Source organism: Rana temporaria, chromosome 4, assembly GCF_905171775.1.
Source record: "Rana temporaria chromosome 4, aRanTem1.1, whole genome shotgun sequence".
Classification (NCBI taxonomy): Eukaryota; Metazoa; Chordata; class Amphibia; order Anura; family Ranidae; genus Rana; species Rana temporaria.
In genome coordinates, this window is record NC_053492.1 from 12,207,638 (window position 1) to 12,230,637 (window position 23,000).

The 23,000-nt window shown below is 47.4% G+C and overlaps 1 protein-coding gene across 1 annotated transcript; it reads right to left on the bottom strand.

Annotated features, from left to right (window-relative positions):
* Nucleotides 1-6,386: 6,386 nt before the first annotated feature.
* Nucleotides 6,387-21,677, bottom strand: LOC120935908 (putative nuclease HARBI1). Its single transcript, XM_040347938.1, has 2 exons — nucleotides 20,916-21,677; nucleotides 6,387-7,413 (listed from the first exon to the last, which is right to left on the bottom strand). The coding sequence occupies exons 1-2, from the start codon at nucleotides 21,351-21,353 to the stop codon at nucleotides 6,604-6,606; spliced, it is 1,248 nt and encodes a 415-aa protein (XP_040203872.1). The 5' UTR covers nucleotides 21,354-21,677; the 3' UTR covers nucleotides 6,387-6,603.
* Between the last annotated feature and the right edge of the window lie 1,323 nt (nucleotides 21,678-23,000).

Here is a 23,000-nt window from a genome sequence, read left to right on the forward strand (position 1 = left end):
ACCAGGACGAGCGCTCCCGTCTCATAACTTGCTTCTGAGAATGCGCGTTTTTTTCACATCGTTAAAGCCTACACACGACCATTTTTTACGACGTGAAAAACCATTGCGAAAAAATAGAGCATGTTCTAAATTTTTAATGGCCATTTTTCACGTCACGAAAAATGCTCTGGAGCCCACACACAATCGTTTTTAATGACATTAAAGAAAAATGTATTCTTCACATCATGAAAAACGGTCATGTGTACGCGGCATAAGGCTTACCTGTAGGTGCAAGAAATACCTCCTTAACCTACACGGTTAAGGAGATATTTGCTAAAAACACTGCACCGATGTCTACGGCGCATGCGTGCCGTAGACAACGGCACAGGCGCACTGCGCGTTCTGGCATTATCAATGATAATGCTGAATCGCGCGCATGCCCGGGGATCGTGCTGGTCCCGCGCGCATTCGTGGGAGTGACGTCATCGCCACTCCGGCCAGTCACAGCATCGGAGTGGTGATACAAGGAAGATTCTCCGAGGGGACATGGCGGCGGAGGGGGAACAAGGAGGGCTTCGATCTCAGGTAAGTGCAACATAATAAGCTAGTATGCTATGCATACTAGCTCATTATGCCTTTTTCTTGCAGGGTTGTTTTTTTTCCTGAAAAAAGTTTTTTAGGTAGATTCAGTAAGAGGTAGGCCGGCTTATCAGTAGATAAGCCGACCTAACTCAGAATTTACGCCGACTTATGTTTAAGCGTATGCTCAAACAGAGATACGCTTAAACATATCTAAGATAGGACGGCTTGCGCCGTCCTATCTTATATTGCAATATTTCGGATGGCCGCTAGGTGGCGCTTCCATTGCGGTCAGCGTAGAATATGTAAATGAGTCGATACCCCGATTCACGAACGTACGCCCGGCCGCCGCAGTAGATTTACGCCGTTTCCGTAAGGCATTATCAGGCCTAAAGTTATTCCATCTATTAGGTGGAATAGCAATGTTAAAGTATGGCCGCCGTTCCTGCCGCGAGATTCGAAATTTTTACGTCGTTTGCCTAAGTCGTCCCGCGAATAACGATTTACGTAGTTTACGTCCACGTCGAAATCAATAGGCCCGTGCGGCGTACTTAGCCACAATGCACACTGGGAAATGTAGGCGCCCGGCGCATGTGCAGTAACAAAAAAACGTAAGGTCAAGCCTTATTATCATTAAACACGCCCCCCTTCCACACATTTGAATTCGGCGCCCTTACGCCCGCCCGCTTTAGGCTACGCCGCCGTATATTAGCAGGCAAGTACATTGAGAATCATGTACTTGCCTAGCTAACTTACGGCGGCGTAGCCTAAACACGCTAAGCTACGCCGCCGTAAGTTTATTCCCTTCTTACTGAATCTACCTATTTGGGTTTACTTCCGCTTTAACATTAGCATGGAGAAGGAAGAGGTGGAAGGAGCTGGCGGTGTTGCTAGGTACCCAAGTTTTGTAGACCCAGGGCCAAGATTACAGAGTAGTTGCAGTATGTACATTCCTAGTAGTGTAGGTGTCTGAAGGGCAAGCAACTGGGTAGGCAAGTATTTTCCGAAATTTTGACCATCATTCACTTAATACTTTTTTTTCTTCTTAGGCCTGGTACACACGATAGGATTGATCCGCGGATACGGTCCGCCGGACCGTATACGCGAATACGGTCCGCCGGACCGTATACGCGGATAAATCCTCTGGCGGATTTGGATCCGTTGGCATGTACTCCCCATCGGATCCAAATCTGCGCGGAATTCAACCGCGGTGACGTGTCGCGCCGTTGCCGCGATGATGACGTGGCGACGCTGTTATATAAGGAAATCCACGCATGCGTCGAATCATTACGACGCATGCGAGGGACGGGTTCGGACGGATCGATCCGGTGAGTCTGTACAGACCACCGGATCGATCCGCTGGAGCCGATTCCAGCGGATAGATTTCTTAGCATGCTAACAAATTTTTATCTGCTGGAAATCGGAAATATCAGCGAATAAATATCCGCTGGAACGTACACACCAGTGGATCTATCCGCTGAAACCGATCCGCTGAGATTTTTCAGCGGATGGATCCTCTCGTGTGTACGGGGCCTGACAGGGTCACGAACTTCCAAGATGCACAATTGGCCCAATGAGTGCAGGTATGATGCAAGCTTTGAATGATTTTGAGCAAATAAAAGGAGACTTCCACTGCTTTACAGAGAAGAATACGGGATTATGTGGACATGCTTGCCAAATTTTAAGTTCATCTGGCCTGGGCTGAAGTTTCTTGTGAAACGTGTTGGCTCCTGTTTGCACTTTTCATGTATACATGTTTTTAGGACTTTTAAGCCCTGGTTCACATTGATGCTACTTAGTTTTTGTTTTTTAAATTTCTTTATTTTAATTGTCATACATACAGAGAAATAAGCAATTTCATTAATCCATCAATGATATGAGCTCCAACGAATCCATTCAAAATCCATTTAACAGCGTTACTCCTGTCTTAAAGCGGAGGTTCATCCAAATAACATGTATATAAGATCATATTCTTTATACTGTACAGTATGTCCTTTTTTTTTTGGCTCTACATACCTTATTATGGCTATTTTCCACCCGGCTTCCGGGTACTGACTCCCGCGGGAGTAGGCGTTTCTATGCAGAGGTGAAATGTCACCTGGGACTTCGCCCAGATGATTGACGTCCTTGAGAAAAAGTTCCCCCCCCCCTGCACCCCGCCTATTGCGTAGGCGCTTCACGAGAGTCATAGTGTTTCTGAAATTAGCCAAACTGCGAGTCAGCTCTATACGGCGTCAATCATCTGGGCGAAGTCCCAGGTGACATTGCGGCTCTGCATAGAAACGCCTACTCCCGCGGGAGTCAGAACCTGGAAGCCGGGTGGAAAATAGCCATAATAAGGTATGTAGAGCCCAAAAAAAGGGCATACTGTACATGGTGAAAGTATAAAGAATATGATCTTATATACATGTTATTTGGGTGAACCTCCGCTTTAAATCCATCTACAGAAAAAACAATAACTAAGTTATTTGGGATAGTCCCCATTCTGTCTTCCGTTGGACCTGCTTCTCTTGTATGCCCTGACAACATACTTTACTAATAAAAAAGACCTCTACATATCTGAAGAGGGAAAAGGATAAAGTAAGAAAACCCCATAAGGGGGAAAAAAAGGGTCACTGATAGGGGAGGGGGAGTCGGATTTAAAGGGGAAATGTATTGAGGTAAAGGTGAGTTAACTATCTATCATCCAGAGAAGTGAGGATACCCCTAAGGCCCCCCTCTCCTTTCTTTTTCAAATAATCTCAGGAGCAAAGAGGGAACTCCCTTCCTCCGAGAATTTAAATGTATTCCATTGGCCCCAAGTTTATAGATATGTCTCCTTTCGATTTTGAGCCGAAATAAAAATTTACTACTGTATTTTCCGGCATATAAGACAACTTTTTACACCCGAATTTCACAGCCAAAAACCGGGGGTCGTCTTATACGCCGGGTATAGCAGCTGCTCACTCGATTTCAGCCCGCCAGGCGCTCTGTAAGTCTGTATATTGTGCCGCTCAGCCAATCCCGATGCACTCTGTTGATGACAGAGCATGCTAAGCCTGCTTGGATTGGAGTAATAACCTCTGCCAATCCGAGCAGGCTTAGCATGCTCTGTCATCAACACAGTGCATCGGGATTGGCTGAGCGGCGCATATACAGACTACATACAGCACCCGGCGGCGGCGGCATTTTCGTTTTGAAAGGGGTACCGTATGGAATATACAGCATTACAAAGCACCCGGCGGCGGCGGCGGGGGTCGTCTAATACGGTGAGTAGACCATAAAACCACAGTTTTTTGCAGTGTATTAGGGGGTCGTCTTATATGCCGAGTCGTCTTATACGCCGGCAAATACGGTATATGTTTTCCCCGGTATGTTTGTGATACGTAACAAAAATAAGGCTGGATCTTCTGGGAGATTATACAGTAAATTTCTGTGCTATCCGCCGTATCTCCCTCCAGAAGTACTCCAGTTTTGGGCAGGACCAAAGAACGTGGAGTAGAGTCCCTCTTTCCTCCTGACACCTCCAACATTTGTCCGGGATCTCCAAAAAAAAATTAATTAAATAATGAGGGTGTACGGTACCATCTTGTCATTTGAAAATTAGTTTCTTGGATTTTTGTAGATATTGAAGATTTCAATGCAAGATTTACTATCTGCCTATGTTGTGCCTGGGTGAACATCCTGTCTAATGTAATTTCCCACGGTGATGCTACTTTGAAATTGCGCTACTTTACTTGAAGTAGCGCGATTTCTAAGTAGCAAGGTCGGCGCAATTTCAGGTGCTACTTGATAGACATTTGTGTGGCTTCATGCACAGGTGTCTATTGAAGTCGCACCTGAAATCGGCAAAAGTAGTGCAGGAATGACTTTTGCAAAATCGGACTCGCACCGACTGGAACAATGCCATTGCCTCCAATAGGCTGCGACTTGTCTTGCAATTTAATCTCTCAAATCGCATGACAAATTGCTCCAATGTGAACCTAGGCTTTAGTGTCTGAGGTCAGGGTTTCTCCACTCCACTTCTCTAGGTGCACCACCAGGTTCTGTTTTATGTTTATTTCTCAGTGGTCAAAATCAACAAATATAGAAAACATGACCGGGAAAATGCATCTTGAGAAGGAGAGTTGGGAAACACTGCCCTGAGTAATGTTAATTATAGTCTTTCTGTGTTTTAAAGAATCGCAAAGCCAAAAATTGAAGATGTCCACAAATTGTGCCTTAACATTCTTATTTCCCTCATGATCCCATGCCTAAAATGTGTGTCTTTCGCTACATCTAGTCTGCTAAAGCCCCAAAACACACAGTGTGTCAACGTGTGCTAGCTCCCATCATGGGGTATCAATGGACATGTTTCGAGAGTGCAACCCCTTCCTCTGACTTACTTTAGTTATGAGGAAGGGGTTGCAACCCCAAAACGTGTTCATTAATACCCCGTGATGGGAGATAGCACATTTTAGCAATGGACGTGTTTTTGGGGTGCAAACTCTTCATCATCACTAAAGTAGGTCAGAGGAAGGGGTTGCACCCCTGAAACACATTCATTGATACCCCGTGATGGGAGATAGCACATGTCGACACACTGTGTTTTGGGGGTTTAGAAACGAACATGTTTGGAACTACACACATTTTCGGGGGGGATCATAAGGGACATTTACGTTATGCCTCTACGTGTACGTGGCTTCAAATTTTGGCTTTTGGAGGGGTGAGATCACCCATCTGAGGAAGGAAACATCCACACAGTCTTCGGATAGTAATGTCTCATTTAGCCTTCACTTTACCAAAGTCAAACTTTGAAACTTCCTGAGTTGGGGATGTGTATCTTATGTTTTCTAACATGCCTGTTTAGCCACAAAAAAAAGGCAAAATAATGGCAAACACATGTTTTACACCAAGATGTTGGTTTGTCTTAGAACACACATGTGAATGTGCTTTGAGTAAAATGTTTTTTACTAAACAATGTGTGACTTATTATTTCAGTGTTCAATACCAGTGTATTAGTTAAAGCGGGGGTTCACCCTATAAAAAAAAAGACAAAAAAAAAAATTTCTTCTAGCATAAAATTAAGCATAGTAGCGCGAGCTACAGTATGCCTGTATTTATTTTGTTTGCCCCGTACTCACTGTGCAATCCTGTATTGAAGATTCCGACTCCCCGCGGGAATGGGCGATCCTATCCAGAGGGAAGGTGATTGATGGCCGGCTATGGCACGTCACGCTTCTCCGGAAATAGCCGAAATAGGACTTGGCTCTTCACGGCGCCTGCGCATAGTCTGTGCGCAGGCGCCGTATAGCGCCGTGAAGAGCCGAGACCTACTCCGGCTATCTTCGGGAGCGTGACGTGCCATAGCCGGCCGTCAATCATCCTCCCTCTGGATAGGAACGCCCATTCCCTGCGGGGAGTCGGAATCTTCAATACAGGATTGCACAGTGAGTACGGGGCAAACAAAATAAATACAGGCATACTGTAGCTCGCGCTACTATGCCTAATTTAATGCTAAAATGTTGATAATGAGGGTGAACCACCGCTTTAAGTTGTTACAGTGATAATGTGCTCTTAAATGTGGGCAACTCCGCACATTTTTGGGCCTACCAAAAATTTAAGGAGTTCAAAAGGCATAATGTTTTTGAACTTTATGCATTAGATCATTTCAGAACAAAAACATTGGGGGATATTTACAAAAGGCAAATCCACTTTGCACTACAAGTGCACTGCAAGTGCAGTCGATGTAAATCTGAGGGGTAGATCTGAAATGAGAAGCTCTGCTGATTTTATCATCCAATCATGTGCAAGCTAAAATGCTGTTTTTTTCCCTTGCATTTCCCCCATGGATCTACAGCGACTGCACTTCCAAGTGCACTTGTAGTGCAAAGTGGATTTGCCTCTAGTAAATAACCCCCTTTGTGTGTGTGTGTGTGTGTAACAGACCCACAGCACACCATAATAGTTATCTGAAGAGATTGTCCCCTCATGTAGCAAAGTATATTTGCACTGTTGGAGAAAGTGGCCAAAATTATGCCCATTTGTGAACATATTAGACAAATAAGAAACACAGACCACTGTCGTTCAAATCAGATAATCAGCTACAATTTCCTGCCAGGGCACTGCTCCTTTACCCACAAAATATTCCAGGTATTTTTGTTGGATATCATGGGCATCCTGGGAGGGTAATTCGGCATGGCCAGGTTCTAGACCCGTCATCACGCCCACAGACGGACGAGATGCAGCCTCTTCAGCTGGGCCTGACACTGCAGGGTCCTCATCAGTTGACACTGAGGCTAGGTAGCTGCTAGAATTCCTCAGTAAAAAATTATGGAGGATGCAGCAGCACAAAACCACATGGTTTAATTTGTATACTGCCAGGTTAATTGGTGTTAAAAACAGCCTGAAACGACTGGAGAAGATGCCAAAAGCGTTTTCAACCACCCTTCTGGCACGAGAGAGCCTGTAATTGTAGATTCTCTGCTCTGGGGTGAGGTTCCTCATAGGAAATGGCTTCAAAATATTTTCCCCCAGAGCAAAGGCCTCATCTGCAACAAAAACAAAATTGAGGCCCTCAACATTCTCCTCAGCAGGTGGCAAGTTTAAGGAGCCATTCTGGAGCCGCTTGTAGAACTCTGTCTGCATAATGGCTCCTCCATCAGAGTTGCAGCCGTTCTTCCCAACATCCAGAAACAAGAACTCATATGTGGCAGACACTACAGCTAGCATGACTATGCTGCAAAAGCCCTTGTAGTTTAAATAATCTGAGCCTGAGTTGGGTGGTGGGACAATCCGGATATGTTTTCCAGCAATAGCACCACCACAGTTGGGAAAATCCCACTGATGCTGGAACTGGGCTGCAACGTCTTGCCATTGCTGTGGGTTGGAAGGAAACTGTGGAGTAAAAGAGGAAAAATAAAATTACTACTTCTGCAAATAACATTCCAAGCAGATTTGACACAAACATTGTTGGCCAGTATAAAACTTAAAGGAGTATTTAGTGACAAAAGTGTAAGGTTAATGCGGCCCATTCTAAAAATTTTATGGTGGGGGGAGGTAATGGGTAGATTTTTAGTACAGGTAATCCTCTCCACTTCCATGAGAGCTGTTTGCATAAATAATGTCTGAGGCCCCATACACATGACCGAGTTTCTCGGCAGAATTCAGCCAGAAACTCGGTCGGAGCTGGATTCTGCCGAGAAACTCGGTCGTGTGTACGGGGAACCCGTCGAGGAACTCGTCGGGCCGAAAAGAGAACATGTTCTCTATTTCCTCGTTGTTCAATGAGGAAAGTCGGCCCGCCGAGCTCCTCGGCGGCTTCCACACTGAACTCGCCGAGGAACTCGATGTGTTTGGCACGTCGAGTTCCTCGGTCGTGTGTACGGGGCCTGAGACTTTGGCGAGCTCTTCCTTACTTACACTATTGGCAGCCCAGAGGACAGGTAAGAAGTGTCATAATCTAAAAATATGGATACACACTGTAAAAATGTAAGCACATTTTGACATTTATAAATTACCTATCAAGATAATAGGAGACAAAACATTTCTAAATTACAAATATGAAGGTAATTTGGCAGGCCCTTGCACTACATGCTTTGGTGAACGAAGATTTTCGGTCCAAGGACCACGGCTCTGGAATGCTCTACCCATCACCATCCGCTTAGAGGAAAACCATCGTTAAGTTCGCATTTGCTGCGCTATACAAGTCACTCACTCACTCACTCACTCACTCACTCTGAATTCATGCAGAAATATGACTACAAAAGAGGGATAAGTGTTTATGGGTTTTGCAAAGTCAGCCGATAAAGTATTTGTATGAGCCACAAAAATGTTTTTTCCTGACGCAACATGGCAGCATACTAATGATAGAGCTCCGCCTCTTGACCCCTCCCCCAGGACCAGTGAATAGCAAAAATGAAGGGATGGTTAGCCGCCACACCATTCTTATTTTTTTCCCCCTCATACCTCAACGCACCAGTGAAGAGTAAGCAATAGTATGTCCCCCCTCTGCCTTAAAATCAGTTCACACTGGGGCGACTTGGGATCCGACTTGAGGTCGCCTCAAGTCGTCCCAAGTCGCGCTGTAGAGAAAAACAATGTAAGTGAATGGGAGCGGTGTGAATACACACTACTCAAGTCGCTCCGACTTCAGAAGAGGTTCCTGTACTACTTCAATCCGACTTGTAGGCGATTTGTACCCATTGATTTCAATGGAAGTCGCCTCCAAGTCTGATCACTGTCTTAACTGAAGCGACTTTCCAGGAAGATAACATACATTTCTCAGGCAAACCTCTCCCTCCCTCACCCTGCCCTAGAGCTGATTGTTGTTTGATTGGCCACTGGAAAGTCTCCTGTCCTGGAGACGACTTCAAGTCGTGTTGTAAATCGCCCCAATCGCCCTGTGGTTCATGCTCAAGTCGTGTCGGAGTCGACCTCTGAAAGTCGCGCTGGAAGTCGTGTCGCCCTAGTGTGAACCGACTCTTAGTGCAGTAGCCATCTGGGTTGAGCCTCTCCCAGCGCTCAGGCTGCTAAATTGCGCTAAACAGCCTGGGAGCTCCTTCTGTGGGTCTTATTGGGGCCCCTGCAGTGTTTCCTCTTTAGGAACAAAATCTGCTTTTAAAATTGGTAACTGCAGCGCTTGTGGAATATGGAGGGGCCAGCTATGCTTTATCTCTCTCTTGGCCTCTTGTGCCATACAGGGTCGCCTGTACCTTTTACCTATGTTTCCCTCTTTTGTCTTTCATTACCTTTCCCATTCCCTGCTGTTCTCTTCAGGTGTTGCTTGTGTGTGTGTTTGTATATCCACTTGCCCACCAGGTAAATTCTGGCACTTCTCTCCTTCATGTGAAAATCACAATTTTTTTGCTAGAAAATTAATCAGAACCCCCAAACATTATATATTTTTTTTTAGCAGACATCCTAGGGAATAAAATGGCAGTCATTGCAATACTTTTTGTCACACCGTATTTGCGCAGCGGTCTTACAAGCGCACTTTTTTTGGATAAAAATCACTTTTTTGAATTAAAAAATAAGACAACAATACATTTTGCCCAATTTTTTTATATATTGTGAAAGATAATGTTACGCCGAGTAAAATGATACCCAACATGTCACGCTTAAAAATTGCGCCCGCTCGTGGCATGGCGTCAAACTTTTACCCTTAAAAATCTCGATAGGCGACGTTTAAAAAATTCTACAGGTTGCATTTTTTGAGTTGCAGAGTAGGTCTAGGGCTAGAATTATTGCTCTCACTCTAACGATCGCGGCGATACCTCACTTGTGTGGTTTGAATACGGTTTTCATATGCGGGCGCTACTCGCGTATGCGTTTGCTTCTGCGCGCGAGCTCGTCGGGACGGGGCGCTTTAAAAAATTTTTTGGGGGTTTTCTTATTTATTTTTATTTAGTTTTATAATTTTTTACACTGAAAAAAAAAAAAAAAAAAATTGATCACTTTTATTCCTATTACAAGGAATGTAAACATCCCTTGTAATAGAAAAAAGCATGACAGGTCCTCTTAAATATGAGATCTGGGGTCAAAAAGACCTCAGATCTCATAATTAGACTTAAATGCAAAAAAAAAAATAAAAAAAAAAAAATGTCATTTTTTCAAATGACAAAAAAAAAAATGTTTCTTTAAGAGGCTGGGCGGGACTGACGTTTTGACGTCACTTCCGCCCAGCAGAGCTATGAGGACGGGTGAAGAAGATTTCTCCTTCAGTCTCGTCCCCGCTCAGCTGCCGGACACATCCGATCCCCTCCGCCGCTACCGACGGCTCCGGTAAGCGGCGGAGGGCGCGGGAGAGCGGCGGGAGGGGGGGGGGGCCCCTCTCGCGCCACCGATAACGGCGATCTCGCGGCGAATCCGCCGCGGAGACCGCCGTTATCGTGTACACCACCGCCCCCTGAAAAGATGAATATCTCGGTTGTGGCAGCAGCTGCTGCCGTTATCGAGATATTCAACTTTAAAAAGAGGACGTCTTTTTGACATGGGGCGGTGGTCAAGAGGTTAAATATGCGATATGGGTGGGTGTGTATACATATTAAAAAAAAAAAAAAAAGTATGTGGATGTATACATATATGTGTGGATGTATGTATAAGTGTGTATGTATTGTAGGGGATTAGAGGGGTGAAAGGCCGGCTCAGGCAGTTCAGTAAAATAAAAATGGCTTTATTCAGCAAAACAAACAGAAAAAACTACAGGCTTGTCTTGTAAGGTGCAGGGATAGGAAAGGTTCAGTCTCTTTAGCCAACAGGCTGATATATAGACAAAGTACAGAGCTACAGTCTCTTATATGGTTTTGCTCACCCCAGCAGGTACACAATCCAACAATGGATCATCTCATGCCTAGTACACATGGCCGTTTTTTTCCTTCAGATAATAAACCAACGGTTTTCCTGACCGAATTCCTCTCAGCTTGCCTTGCATACACACGCTCAGACAAAAGTCCGCCCGTCCAAAGCGCGGTGACGTACAACGACACTATAAAGGGGAAGTTCCATTCCAACGGCGCCACCTTTTGCTGATCCTCGTGTTAGTAAAAGTTTGGTGAGAGAGGGGGCGTGACCGGAAGCCGACCTGGAAGGACACACTCCCTGAGAGCTCCTCTCCTGCCCGCAGCTAAACGGCTAAAACCGGGGTGAAAAACCCACCATCTATGGGCGGCTCGCGGACCACCGGATCCACCTCAGCACGGGGATCATCCCAACCCCCGCCAGGCTCTTCCATGTCCTTTCGGGACTATTTTAAACTGCCCGACATGCCGCCGGATGGACCAGACAAGATGATGCCGGACGCAGCCACCTCCGGAACGGGGGCCTCTTCACCTCTGTCTCCGCCTCGCTATCCTGAACCAATAGCATCCCCTCTGCAGACCTCGACTCCATCTCTGGGTCCGGAGGGACCCCAGCACCCGGTGAGTGGATCCCCACCTCCTCACCCCCCTGCCGCGTCACACGTGGAGCAGGCCGCGGCCTTCTCCCACCCTCCAGCCCAGGACACCCAGTGTACGGAGGCCTTTCCCCGCCTGCTCCGCACCGCCTCCGATCCCGGCCTGCAGGATAGCGCTCCGTTCTCCCCCTCCCCTACATAAGGACAGGAGGATTTCCCGGCTCTGCAAGCCCCCACTTACTCCCAGGCCTACCTGGACTCAATGGGGGGGGGCAGCAGCTCCTACCACGTCACTGGGCCGCAAACGACCCCCCCCCCCGCAGCCCTAGGACAGATCCATCCAGCCGTCCATCCTGAAGCCAGGGACCAGATGGGGATCCCCCCCCTCATACGCCCAAATGGCTGGCACCAACGCCCCGTGGAGCAGGGGGACCCATACTCCGCAGGCCTCCCAGGTTGAGGCCTGATCCGATCCATGGGATCCACTCCAGCAACTACCCCCCAGGGGCCACACACCCGAGAGCTAGACTTCTGCCACCAACCCTCACCCACCCACCCTCCCCGCGAAGCAAGGGGGTCCCCCCACTATCCCCCCCCCACCATGGCAATCTTATCTACAGGCCATCCCCACGGAGGACAACTTTAAACAGCTCATTGAGGACGTCAAAGCAACCTGCCGTGCAAACCTATTAGGCACAGGCCAGTTTGAAGCAGTTGATCCAGCCCCAAGAGCCGCCCGAGCTTTGCTTGTTGCACTTTTTCCTTCCCCCCGGTTGCCCTTGCTTCATCCCTGAATCGCATATCGGGCATGTCTCGGATGAGACCCCGTTGAGGTTAACTGATTACGGACTCCCCCATGGCCAAATGCCTGAGAGTTCTCTCCCACAACCCCCCTTGTGGAGTTACCCCCCTGCCCCCCCGACCTATATTTTTGGACTTCTTGGTCGGGCGGTCTTTAAGGAACTGTTGGGACCCTGCAGCCTCCGGTCACAAGGGTCCCCGATGTTTATTGCTGCTATAATTTCTATATGTTCTCTTGTTTTCATCTTTCTCTTTCTTTTCAGGCCCCCTCTTTCCCTTCTCCTTGCAGACTGGATCCGCGTGAAGACCTCGGTAGCTGTCGACTCCATGGCCCCTCCGGCCGCTCTCCCAGAACCAGACACAACACTCCTGAACTCAGCTAAGTATAACCGACGTTCACCTCACCCCACACGATGGCTAAGTTAATGTCGTTGAAAGTTCATGGCCTTAACTGTAACAGGAAAAGGCACCTAGCGTTAAGGGAATTCAGGCAGTCAGGGGCTGAGATCATCATGGTACAGGAAATTCACTTCTCTAAGGGGGACTCCTTCACATTTGCTTCCAGACAATACCCCCAAATCTACCAGGCTTTCAGTGCACGTAAACGGGCTGAAGTCGCAATACTAGTTAAGCGGGGCACCCCCTTTACCTGCACGACCTCCTACATTGACCCCCAAGGCCAAGTTGTTATCCTGCAAGGATTGTGGCATACACGAGATATTACCCTGTGCACCCTGTACGCCCCTAACACCCATCAGCACCAATTTCTGAGCCGTATCCTCACCCGTCTGGCCCGTTCCCCCCACGACCTACTGGTAATTGGGGGGGACTTCAATCTATCCCAATCTGTGACATGTGATCGCCTGGTGGTGAGCCCCCGTGCCTCCCAGACCAGAGCCCTAAGGGACTCTAAGCTTTTCCGCCAACTTACAAGGAAACATGCTCTGTTCGATGTGTGGCGGGCGCTCCACCTGGGCGATCGCCAGTATACCTTCTATTCGTCCCCCCCATCATACGCACTCAAGAATAGACTACTTTATGGTCAATAACACCACACTACGCTGCACCGACTCTGCACGGATACTGCCCATCTCCTGGTCCGACCATGCCCCCATCACTTTGTCCCTTGACCTGAACGCCCCCGCCCGCAGGCCCTGTAACTGGCGACTGAACGACTTCCTACTGAAACATGCCCCCTCGAGGACAGAACTAGAGACTACCCTACAGTTTTACTTTAACGAAAATGACACACCTGATATCTCTACCGCCACGCTGTGGGCTGCCCACAAAGCGGTGATCAGAGGGCGCTGCCTGGCTCTCTCCTCGGCCCTTAAGAGGGACGCTGAGTCCGCCAAAAAACAGGTGGAGGCACAGCTTCGGGCCCTAGAAACCCGCTTGCAATCCTCCCCTTTCCTGACACTCCTTAAGCGCATTGCCCACATACGGTCGACACTTAGGGACCTCACGTTGGGTCGCGTTGAGAAAGCGCTGGTTCGCCTGCGGCAGCTATAGTACGACAAGGGCAATAAGGCACAAGCACTATTAGCAAGGAAACACTCGCTCGCGTCCACCCCGCACCAGGTACAGGACAGATCGGGTGGCACGCTGTCCCACCCTCAAGATATAGCAGACGCATTTGCTGAATTCTATGCAGACCTGTACAATAGGCCGGAGATACTCCACAACCCCCCCTCCCCTGACCTGCTTGACAGAATGACGCAATACCTCAACCAGGCGGGCATCCCTCGGCTACAGCTGGCTGACCTCATCGCACTCAACGCCCCTATCACTGACGAGGAACTGACTTTGGCCATCAAGGCCCTACCTGCCCAGAAGTCCCCGGGACCGGACGGATTGCCGTACGAATACTACAAGACCTTTCTTCCCATACTTCTCCCGTGCATGACCAAGCTTTTCAACGCGTTTCTACAGCAGACCCCTATCCCGTAGGACATGCAACGCTCCTACATTACCCTGATCCCTAAACCTGACAAAGACCACTCACTATGCGCCAGTTACAGGCCGATAGCCCTGCTGAACTCAGACCTTAAGATATTTACAAAGGTCCTCTCGCTCCGCCTAAACATGGTATTACCTTCCCTGGTCCATAAAGACCAGGTGGGCTTTGTCCCCCTCCGCCAAGCGGGAGACAACACGATAAAAGTAATAGACCTTATAGATGTGGCAAGCAGGGAGGGCTCAGAATCTCTGCTCCTGAGTTTAGACACGGAGAAGGCGTTTGACCGCCTTGGCTGGCCCTTCATGCTTGCCACTTTGCGACACATGGGGTTCAGGGGGTCTTTTCTTTGTGCGGTCCGGCACCTTTACACCAACCCAGTGTCGCAGGTGAAGACCCCCTTCGCCACCTCATCCACCTTTCCCGTCACCAACGGGACCCGCCAGGGATGCCTGCTCTCCCCCCTTCTTTTTGCCCTCTGCGTCAAACCCCTGGCGGCGACGAGCATTCGGGGAATCCCAGTAAAAGGGAGGGAGTTTAAAATCTCCCTCTTTGCTGACGATATAATCCTAACCCTGACTCACCCTCGCATCTCCTTCCCCAACCTTGACCCCGAACTTGAACCCTACGGGGGCCCTCTCGGGATATAAAACCAATTCCTCCAAGTCTATGGCCATGCCGCTTAACTTGCCCGAATCGGAGATCCTACAGTCAGTATTCCCATACAACTGGGAGCGAGCCTCCTTAAAATACTTGGGGGTCCACCTGCCCCCGACCTTTGCCTCCCTATACCAGGCCAACTTCCCACCTCTGTATAAGTTGATCAGTACCCAAGTACTTCGGCAAATGCTTGGTATCGGTCCCAATACCGATACTAGTATCGGTATCGGGACAACCCTATCTATAACATATGCAGACTAGGGCTGCAAGCAGGGCACTAAAGGGGAGGGTGAGCAACTCCGGTTGCTCCAGTTTCACTCCAGAGTGATCTTTACTTTGTTGTGTGCAAGAAGACATTCTACTTACAACATCTAAGCCTAATTCCGGAACAAGTTTGCTTTTTCTTGGTAAGGCGAGACATAGATCCTACTGCCCTTCCAGTGCCAGCCGTTCTATACTTTCTCCAGGTCTTAGCCTATCCTTACATAGCTCATGAGTGTAAGCTATATCGGCAATAACATATTTAAATGGGCCAAGAATCCTTCAGTTTGCACAACTTTTGAGTCGTTGGAAGTTGGTCACCAAGGAAAAGAGATCAATTGGTGTTGCTGGTTCTCATATCAGTTTAACCGTTCATTCCAAAAGAGCAGTGTTCGGTTCAGGCCATCACTTACAAGGCAGTATCAATTGCAAGAACTGTAAGCAGAAGGTTGTCGGAGATTAAAGCTCTTGGAGCATCAAAGTAAAAAAATATAAATATATATTATTTTCTTTCCAGAAGGAGTAGAGTTGGGTCTCGTAGATCATCTTGCATCAAACGTAGCAACAGCCTGCTATTTAACAGACAGCTGGACATTGTCTAACTTTCCAGAACATCACACAAGAAAGTCAATCAAACTGATCATTTTCAGAACTTTAAAGTAGTATCTGTCCTCAATTGTCCACAATTCTTGTTTTTTGGTTCATCACAAAAGGACGGCAATATTATGTCTTGCGTCCTATGAAATAAGGATGCTACTTTTGGTAGGTACAAGGGATCTGCCCTGAGAGTGGCTGTCTGGCTGTACCAGCAGGAAGAGTTCCTTCATGGACAGCGCCTGCAGATCCCCTAACCTCCTGGCTGTAGTAATTGCTAACAAAAATGCTAATTTTAAAGTTAGAAACTTAAAGGGAACCTTTTCTATAGGTTAGAACGGGTGTTTAGATAACGCCTCTAACACCCTAGTTAAGTCCCAAGGAGGAAAACTACATTTAAGAACAGGGGAATCTCTTTCCCTTGCTAACAGAAAACGTTTAATGAGGTCCTCTTTTGCCAGTCTTCTATCAACATAGACTGAAAGGGCCGCTATTTGGATCCGAAGGGTACTGACTGTTAAGCCTAAATCTACTCCAGGGTAACCGGAACAGTAGTGGAGGTCATCTGTCTTTCTTTACCCCAAGAGCAGAAAGTCTTCCAAACTTTTGAATAAATCTTTTTAGTCACTGGTTTTCTATTTAAAAGGAGGGTATTTATCACCTTCTCTGAGCAGCCTTTACGCTTCAGGATCTGGCGCTCACTAACCAGGCCGTCAGCTGGAAAAATTCCAGCCTTGGGTGTAGAACTGGCCCCTGCCTAAGAAGATCTATCCTGTTTAGGAGCTTCAGTGGTTCCGCTACAGCCATGGATTTCAGACCTGCAAACCAAGCTCTCCTTGGCCACTGGGATTCCATCAGAAGGACCTGGCCTGGAGAACTGCTGAGCTTCTGAAGGCCAAAGGCGGGAAGGTGTATGCCAACCTGTAATGCCAGGTCTGAGTCAGGGCATCTAAACCTTCTGACTCTTGCTCTTGGGAAATCGAGAAATATCTCTTTACTTTTCTGTTCTGCCTGTTGGCAAACAGGTCTATTTATGGATTTCCAAAGTACTGCACCAGGGTTTGAAACACCTCTGGGTTTAGTTGCCATTCCCCATGTCTTATCAGCTGACGACTGAGAAAGTCTGCCTCTGTATTGCTCGTCCCCTGTATATGGATGGCAGAAATGGAGAGAACTTTTCCTTCTGCCCAATCCAGGATTTCCTTGGATAGTTCCAGTAGGGGTCTGGACCTGGTACCTCCCTGGTGACTCAGGTAGGCTACGACCGTGGCGTTGTCGGAGCTTACTTGAACCTCCTTGCCCGTGATGTCTTTCTGAAATGCTTTTAGGGCTTCCCCTACTGCTCTGAGCTCCCTGTAATTGGATGAAATCCGAGCTAGTGAGCTGTTCAATTGCCCTTGGGCTTTTTTCTTCTCTAGGTGGGCTCCCCACCCCCAGGAACTGGCATCTGTGGCGACCTTTACCAGATTCCACTGAGCCCATGGTCGACCTTCTTTTTAGGTTTTGGGGAATTGTCCACAACTCCATGGAGGACAGGACCTGAGGGGTTAGCAGTATCTCCTGATCCAAGGACTCCTTTTTGTCCCAAGTACAGGAAGAAGAAATGAAGCGTACTTGAGTGGAGTTGTGCCCAGACTATTGCTGGTATACTCGCTGACATCAGGCCTAGGGCTCTCAGTGGTACTGGTACCACTATCTGTTTGACCAATTCCTGGATACCCTCCAGGAGGGCAGATCTTTTTAGGGCATAACCTTTTGGTAAGATTCAGCAGATGTAAGTGCTGTCCGAAATCTTTTCCCACTGAGGAACAAATTGGGACAGTCGTCCCCCCACTCTGATCTTGGCGTCACTTAGTTTCTTTGGCGGCAGCTTTGGGAGAGGGGAACAATAAATTGTTCTTTTTCTTTCCCTTACCATAACCCCACCATTTATTGGGTTCCCTTTTGGTCCTGTGCTTTGATTGCCCAAAGGGGCCTCGAAAAATCTTTTTTGGGTTTAACTGGAAACTTTTTACCTTTTTCTGATGACCTTGACAGGACTTCATCCAAGTCCTGGCCAAAAAGCAATGAACCTTGAAAGGAAAGGCCACATAGCTTACCCTTAGATGTTACATCTCCTTCCCGGGCCTTAATCCAGACAGCTCTTCTGAGTCCCTAGGAAAACCCGGAAGTGAAGAGAGTGCCTTAATGGCGGCGTTTTTGAAATACAGCGATGGCAGGCACTCCCTGCGGCCAGAGCGCTGGTGCACTCCTGGGGTGATCTGTGAGAAAGACACCCTAAAACCTGTCTCAACAGGGGTACCCGGTCTTTAAACAAAACAAACATGTCGCTGTGTACGGGAGAAACACAATCAATACTTGGGATCAAGGGGAAGGGTGGGAACTTATAACAAGCTGTCGATTGATTGTGTTTCCTGCAGGGAGGAGTCCTCATCTCTCTGGTGTGCCGTCCTGGAAGGTGATAGGAGAAATAAACCCTTTGTCATTCCAGCTGGGAATCATCAAGGGAAAGAGGTTACTGCCTGGACCCTAGCAGGCTTGGTTGTGCATATAGGACTAGGGGTCACGAGATTCCATCAGCGGCTAGGGAGCACTCTACAAGAGCGGTTGAAGCCTCATAGGCAGCACATTTAAGAGAATCTATGGTGCCCATCTGTAAAGGGGTATCGTGGTCGTCCCAACATTCCTACTCAAACTTGATGGAATAGACCCGGGGGACTTGTCATCAGGGAACTTTGTAGGAAGGACTATTCAGTCCTCTGTCTCATCCTAATTAGAAGATTGGTTAGACAAGTAGATCCCACCTTGTCAGCTAGTTATTTATCACTAGTATGCTGCCATGTTGGTGTCAGGAAAACTGAAAATTGTATCAAACACTTACCGTAATTTTCCTTTCCTGACGCCAAACCATGGCAGCATATGAGTCCACCCATGTGTGTTTCGGTATGTGGCTTGTTACAAAGAATGGGGTGACAGCTAACTATGCCTTCATTTATGCTATTCACTTGTCCTGGGGGGAGGAGTCAAGAGGCGGAGCTCTATCACTAGTGTAGCGCTACCCCCGTAGGACCTGCTGATTGTTTTGGGATTGGCGTATTAAGTTACCTCTATGTGTAGTCTAGGGGTGAAGGTAGTGAGTAGAGCAATAAGCGAATCTCCAGTTCGTAGAATAGGTTTTCTGAATGCTTTATTTCTTGGCCCAACACGACCAACATCAACTTGAGGTAGACAGAAAGGTTGATGAAGTAAAGAACTTTGCGGTATCAGGCTTGGATGAAAAAAGAAAGCAATCCTGCCTTCAGCAATAGTAGGACAGTTCGTCGCCACTCTAGCCAGAGTGGGTGTAGTGCCCCCGGACAGACCCCTGCCACAGGCCTGGCAGCCGGAATGCAACTTTAAGGTTGCTGGGAGGGACAGGTCTCTGCCACAGACCTGGCTCTGGTGGGGCCTCTGCCACAGGCCTAGAACTTGAATGAGCTAAATAGTTGAGCTAACCCTCCCAGTAAATCACGTCAGGGTCACCGGTTGACAGTGGAAGTGTACCTGTCAATGCTCCGGTCACCAGATCCCCGATGGTTCGTTCAAGCCCTCTTGGATAACCTGCCTCCGGGTTCTCCTCAAGCCGATCCCCCACCGTGCGGCATACAGCCTGGGATCTCCTCAGTAGAAGGGGGACCCAGTCAGTCACTGGGGCCCCTTTGTGGCATCAGTTGCCCCAGGCCAGAAGGGCCCAGAGTCAGGAACTCCGCTTAGCATGCGACCCCAGGCCAGGTAGGCCATAGTGGTGGGGCCCGCGATGTGCGCACACCCTAAAGGTGGGTGCCACACCTGGAACCCGCGAAGAACAACGGCCTCCGCCACAGAAATACTCCTCCCCAGCATGCCCCGCGAGGGAAAACTCCTCTAATTGGCTGCTGAGAAGAAGCGGCTCCGCCTGGACCTCTCTGGCGCCACCTGCCACCCAGGGATGGTACCGCATCCCTAGAACGCAGCCTGACCCACAGAACAATCCAGATTTGGCGACAGCCAAATTGAACACAATCAGGAATGAGAGCAACTTACCTCTCTCATTCCCCCACTAACTTTAGCGTAGTGCCCTTACTGAAAGTAAAGGGGGCGCTACACTAGTATGCTGCCATGGTTTGGCGTCAGGAAAGGAAGATTACGGTAAGTATTTGATACAATTTTCCATTTTTTTGCACTCTGCATGAATTTGAGGTAAACAATAACATTTGGACACATTTTAGGGGGTGTTTAGGGTAAGTCCAAAAATGTAGCTGACAATAAAAAATTGTTAGGTTACTAGGCTAGGTGTGTATGGGCCCAGGATAGCATGCTGGGGAGGTTAGTGAAGGAAAATATGCATGTAGGCTAAAAAAAAGCGCAGGAAAAGATTACAGCATGCATTAGGACAAAGAGAACATTCATACCATATTACAATTAGTGTTGAGCAGAATACGCCATATTCGATTTTGCGATATATCACGAATATATAGCCGAATATTCGAGAAATATTCGCTAAATTTGAATATTCGTGATATTTTATCGAAATGAAATGTTTGCGAAATTTCGCTATTGCGAATGCGAAAATAATTGCGAAATTTCGACAACTGCTGTAGGAGCACTCTGATTGGCTCAGAATATTCGTGATATTTTATCGAAATTTTGCAAAATGCGAATGCGATATTTACTGCGGAATTTCGACAACAGCTGTAGGAGCACTCTGATTGGCTCAGAATATTCGTGATATTTTATCGAAATTTCGCAAAATGCGAATGCGATATTTATTGCGGAATTTCGACTACTGCTGTAGGAGCACTCTGATTGGCTCTGATGCAGAAGAAGGGCGAAGAAAACAATCGCGCAATATTCCTATTGCCGAATAATCGCATTGCGAATTTTCAGCAATATAAAATGAGCGCTTCAGCTACTCGGCCCAAGGTCTCTAATCATACCAGCAATGCTTTTAGACGTCGATGGAGATCTCTAGGATGTGATCTGTTCTAAAAATAAAATTGAAAAAATCCGAATATTCGGAATAGCGAATATTGACCGCGAAATTCGAGATATTCGCGAATACTCGAATATGCCATATTCGAGCCAAATATTCGCAATACGAATATTCGTGAGCAACACTAATTACAATATTGCTAATTATGGAATCAAGAAATTAATACAATACATTAGCAAACATTAAATACATAGAATGTGATGTTAAAGTAAAAAACGTACCGGAATATAGTCCTTCTGCAGCACTTGAATAATAGCTGAACAGGTCTCTGGAATAATGAGTCCCAGAGCCTGAGGGGAGATCCCAGTAGTAGATTTGAGGTCCTGGAGGCTTCTCCCCGTCGCCAAGTACCGCAAGGTGGCTATGAGCCTTTGCTCTGCTGGAATAGCAGTCCTCATGCATGTGTCCCGCTTCTTAATATAGGGGGACAACAATGCAAAGAGTTGGTGAAAGCAGGCGTCCGTCATATGGAGATAATTCCTAAAATCATCAGGATTATTCTCCTGGAGCTCCGGCAGCAAAGGCATAGGACATTCTTCGTCATGATTAAGCAAACAATTTTTGATCCAAAAATTTTTCCTCTTCCTGCTCCGGACTTGGGCCAAAGCAATAACTCCAAGCCCAATAATAGCATTTTCTCTCCTCCGATTAGGCATCATGGCTGGTAGACGAATGGCTGTTCATAAACCAACTGAAAAGCACAAATCAACACTCGCCAAACTTCTACTAACACGAAATTAGCAGAAGGAGCCCAAGGGGTGGTGCATGACAATTGAATCTCCTCTTTGTAGTCTCGTAGTACGTCTAATACTGGCCCTTATAGTTGAAAGACAAGTTTCTGGCCAACGTCCTTCGGAAAAAAGTATGACGTTATGTCTGTGGAAAATCCGATCATGTGTACGAGGCTTAGGGGGCTGTGGAAACCTTCTGAGCTCCAAAATGTGGTAGCCAGAAGACAGGAAGTGATGTTTGGAAAACAGGAAGTGATGTTTGGAAAACAGGAAGTGATGTCAACCAGACATGAAGTTCTGGGTGAGAGGTGAGTCGGGAGGAAGTAGACAGAAGACATTTTTGATAGTGGCAGCAGAGGAAGTAATAAGATTTTATTTTCTATTTACACCCAGTAAACCTGTGCATAATGATATCACAATGGGGCCAATTCACTAACCGCATGTGATAAGGGTATCATGTTACTCATTTGCATAAATCGTTGCATGCAGCAAAGTCTAGTTCACAAAAAGAAAATAACTATTATGCAGTATTTACCAAAAAAGCAAAATGTGGGGTGGGGACTCCCAGGCTGTTTTTTGACAAATAGCTAGTTGGTAAGCAGTGGGCCAAAAAGTCGGCCCTAACCACTTCAGCCCCGGACCATTTGGCTGGTCAAAGACCAGGCTACTTTTTGCGATTCGCCACTGCGTCACTTTAACTGACAATTGCGCAGTCGTGTGACGTGGCTCCCAAACAAAATTGAGGTCCTTTTGTTCACACAAATAGAGCTTTCTTTTGGTGATATTTGATTACCTCTGTGTTTTTTATTTTTTGCGCTATAAACAAAAATAGAGCGACAATTTTGAAAAAAAAACGTTATTTTTAACTTTTTGCTATAATAAATATCCCCAAAAAATATATTTAAAAAACATTTTTTTTCCTCAGTTTAGCCCGATGCGTATTCTTCTACATATTTATGGTAAAAAAAATCGCAATAAGCGTTTATTGATTGGTTTGCGCAAAAGTTATAGCGTCTACAAAATGGGGGGTAGTTTTATGGCATTTTTCGCCGATACCAAATACCGATACTCTTTTTTAAATGTGTCCCGTCCCGAGTCCCTCAACAGGTTGCCGTCACCTCCAGGATGATGCCGCAGGCTGCACTGCCTGCTGGTGCGAGTCCGGTCTGTCCGTTGCTCTGCCTTTTGCAGCCCTCGCTCCTTCACATCATGCGGCCAGGGGAACCAGGGGCGGGGCCACTTAAATCACTCACTGACGTAGGCCCCGCGTAGGCCGCGTAGCCAAGGACGAGACAGTGAGACTGTCACACACTGATACAGAGTGTCTGCACAGGTCAGCGCCGCTGTGGGGACTTGTCCTTCAGATGCCGTCCGACTGTCATGGACCGGTCAATTTTCCGCCCTGTTCCCTGGCGCCGTAAGGCAAGTGCCCATGTTGCCTTGCGCTAGCGCCGGTGTTCTGCCGTGCTGGTTCCAGGTGTCCTGGAAGTTCCAGCGCATGCGCAAACTGATGCGCTGAGCTGGTTCCAGCTGTCGGGAAAGTTCCTTCAAGCACTGCGCAGGTGCAAACTTGCT

Bases quoted from the DNA above. Each gene is read 5' to 3' on its own strand.
- LOC120935908 (XM_040347938.1), bottom strand. From the start codon at position 21,353: ATGATGCCTAATCGGAGGAGAGAAAATGCTATTATTGGGCTTGGAGTT. The intron at 7,414-20,915 runs GTACGTTTTTTA...TTTACTCCACAG, and splicing joins TGCAGAAGGACTATATTCCG to TTTCCTTCCAACCCACAGCA.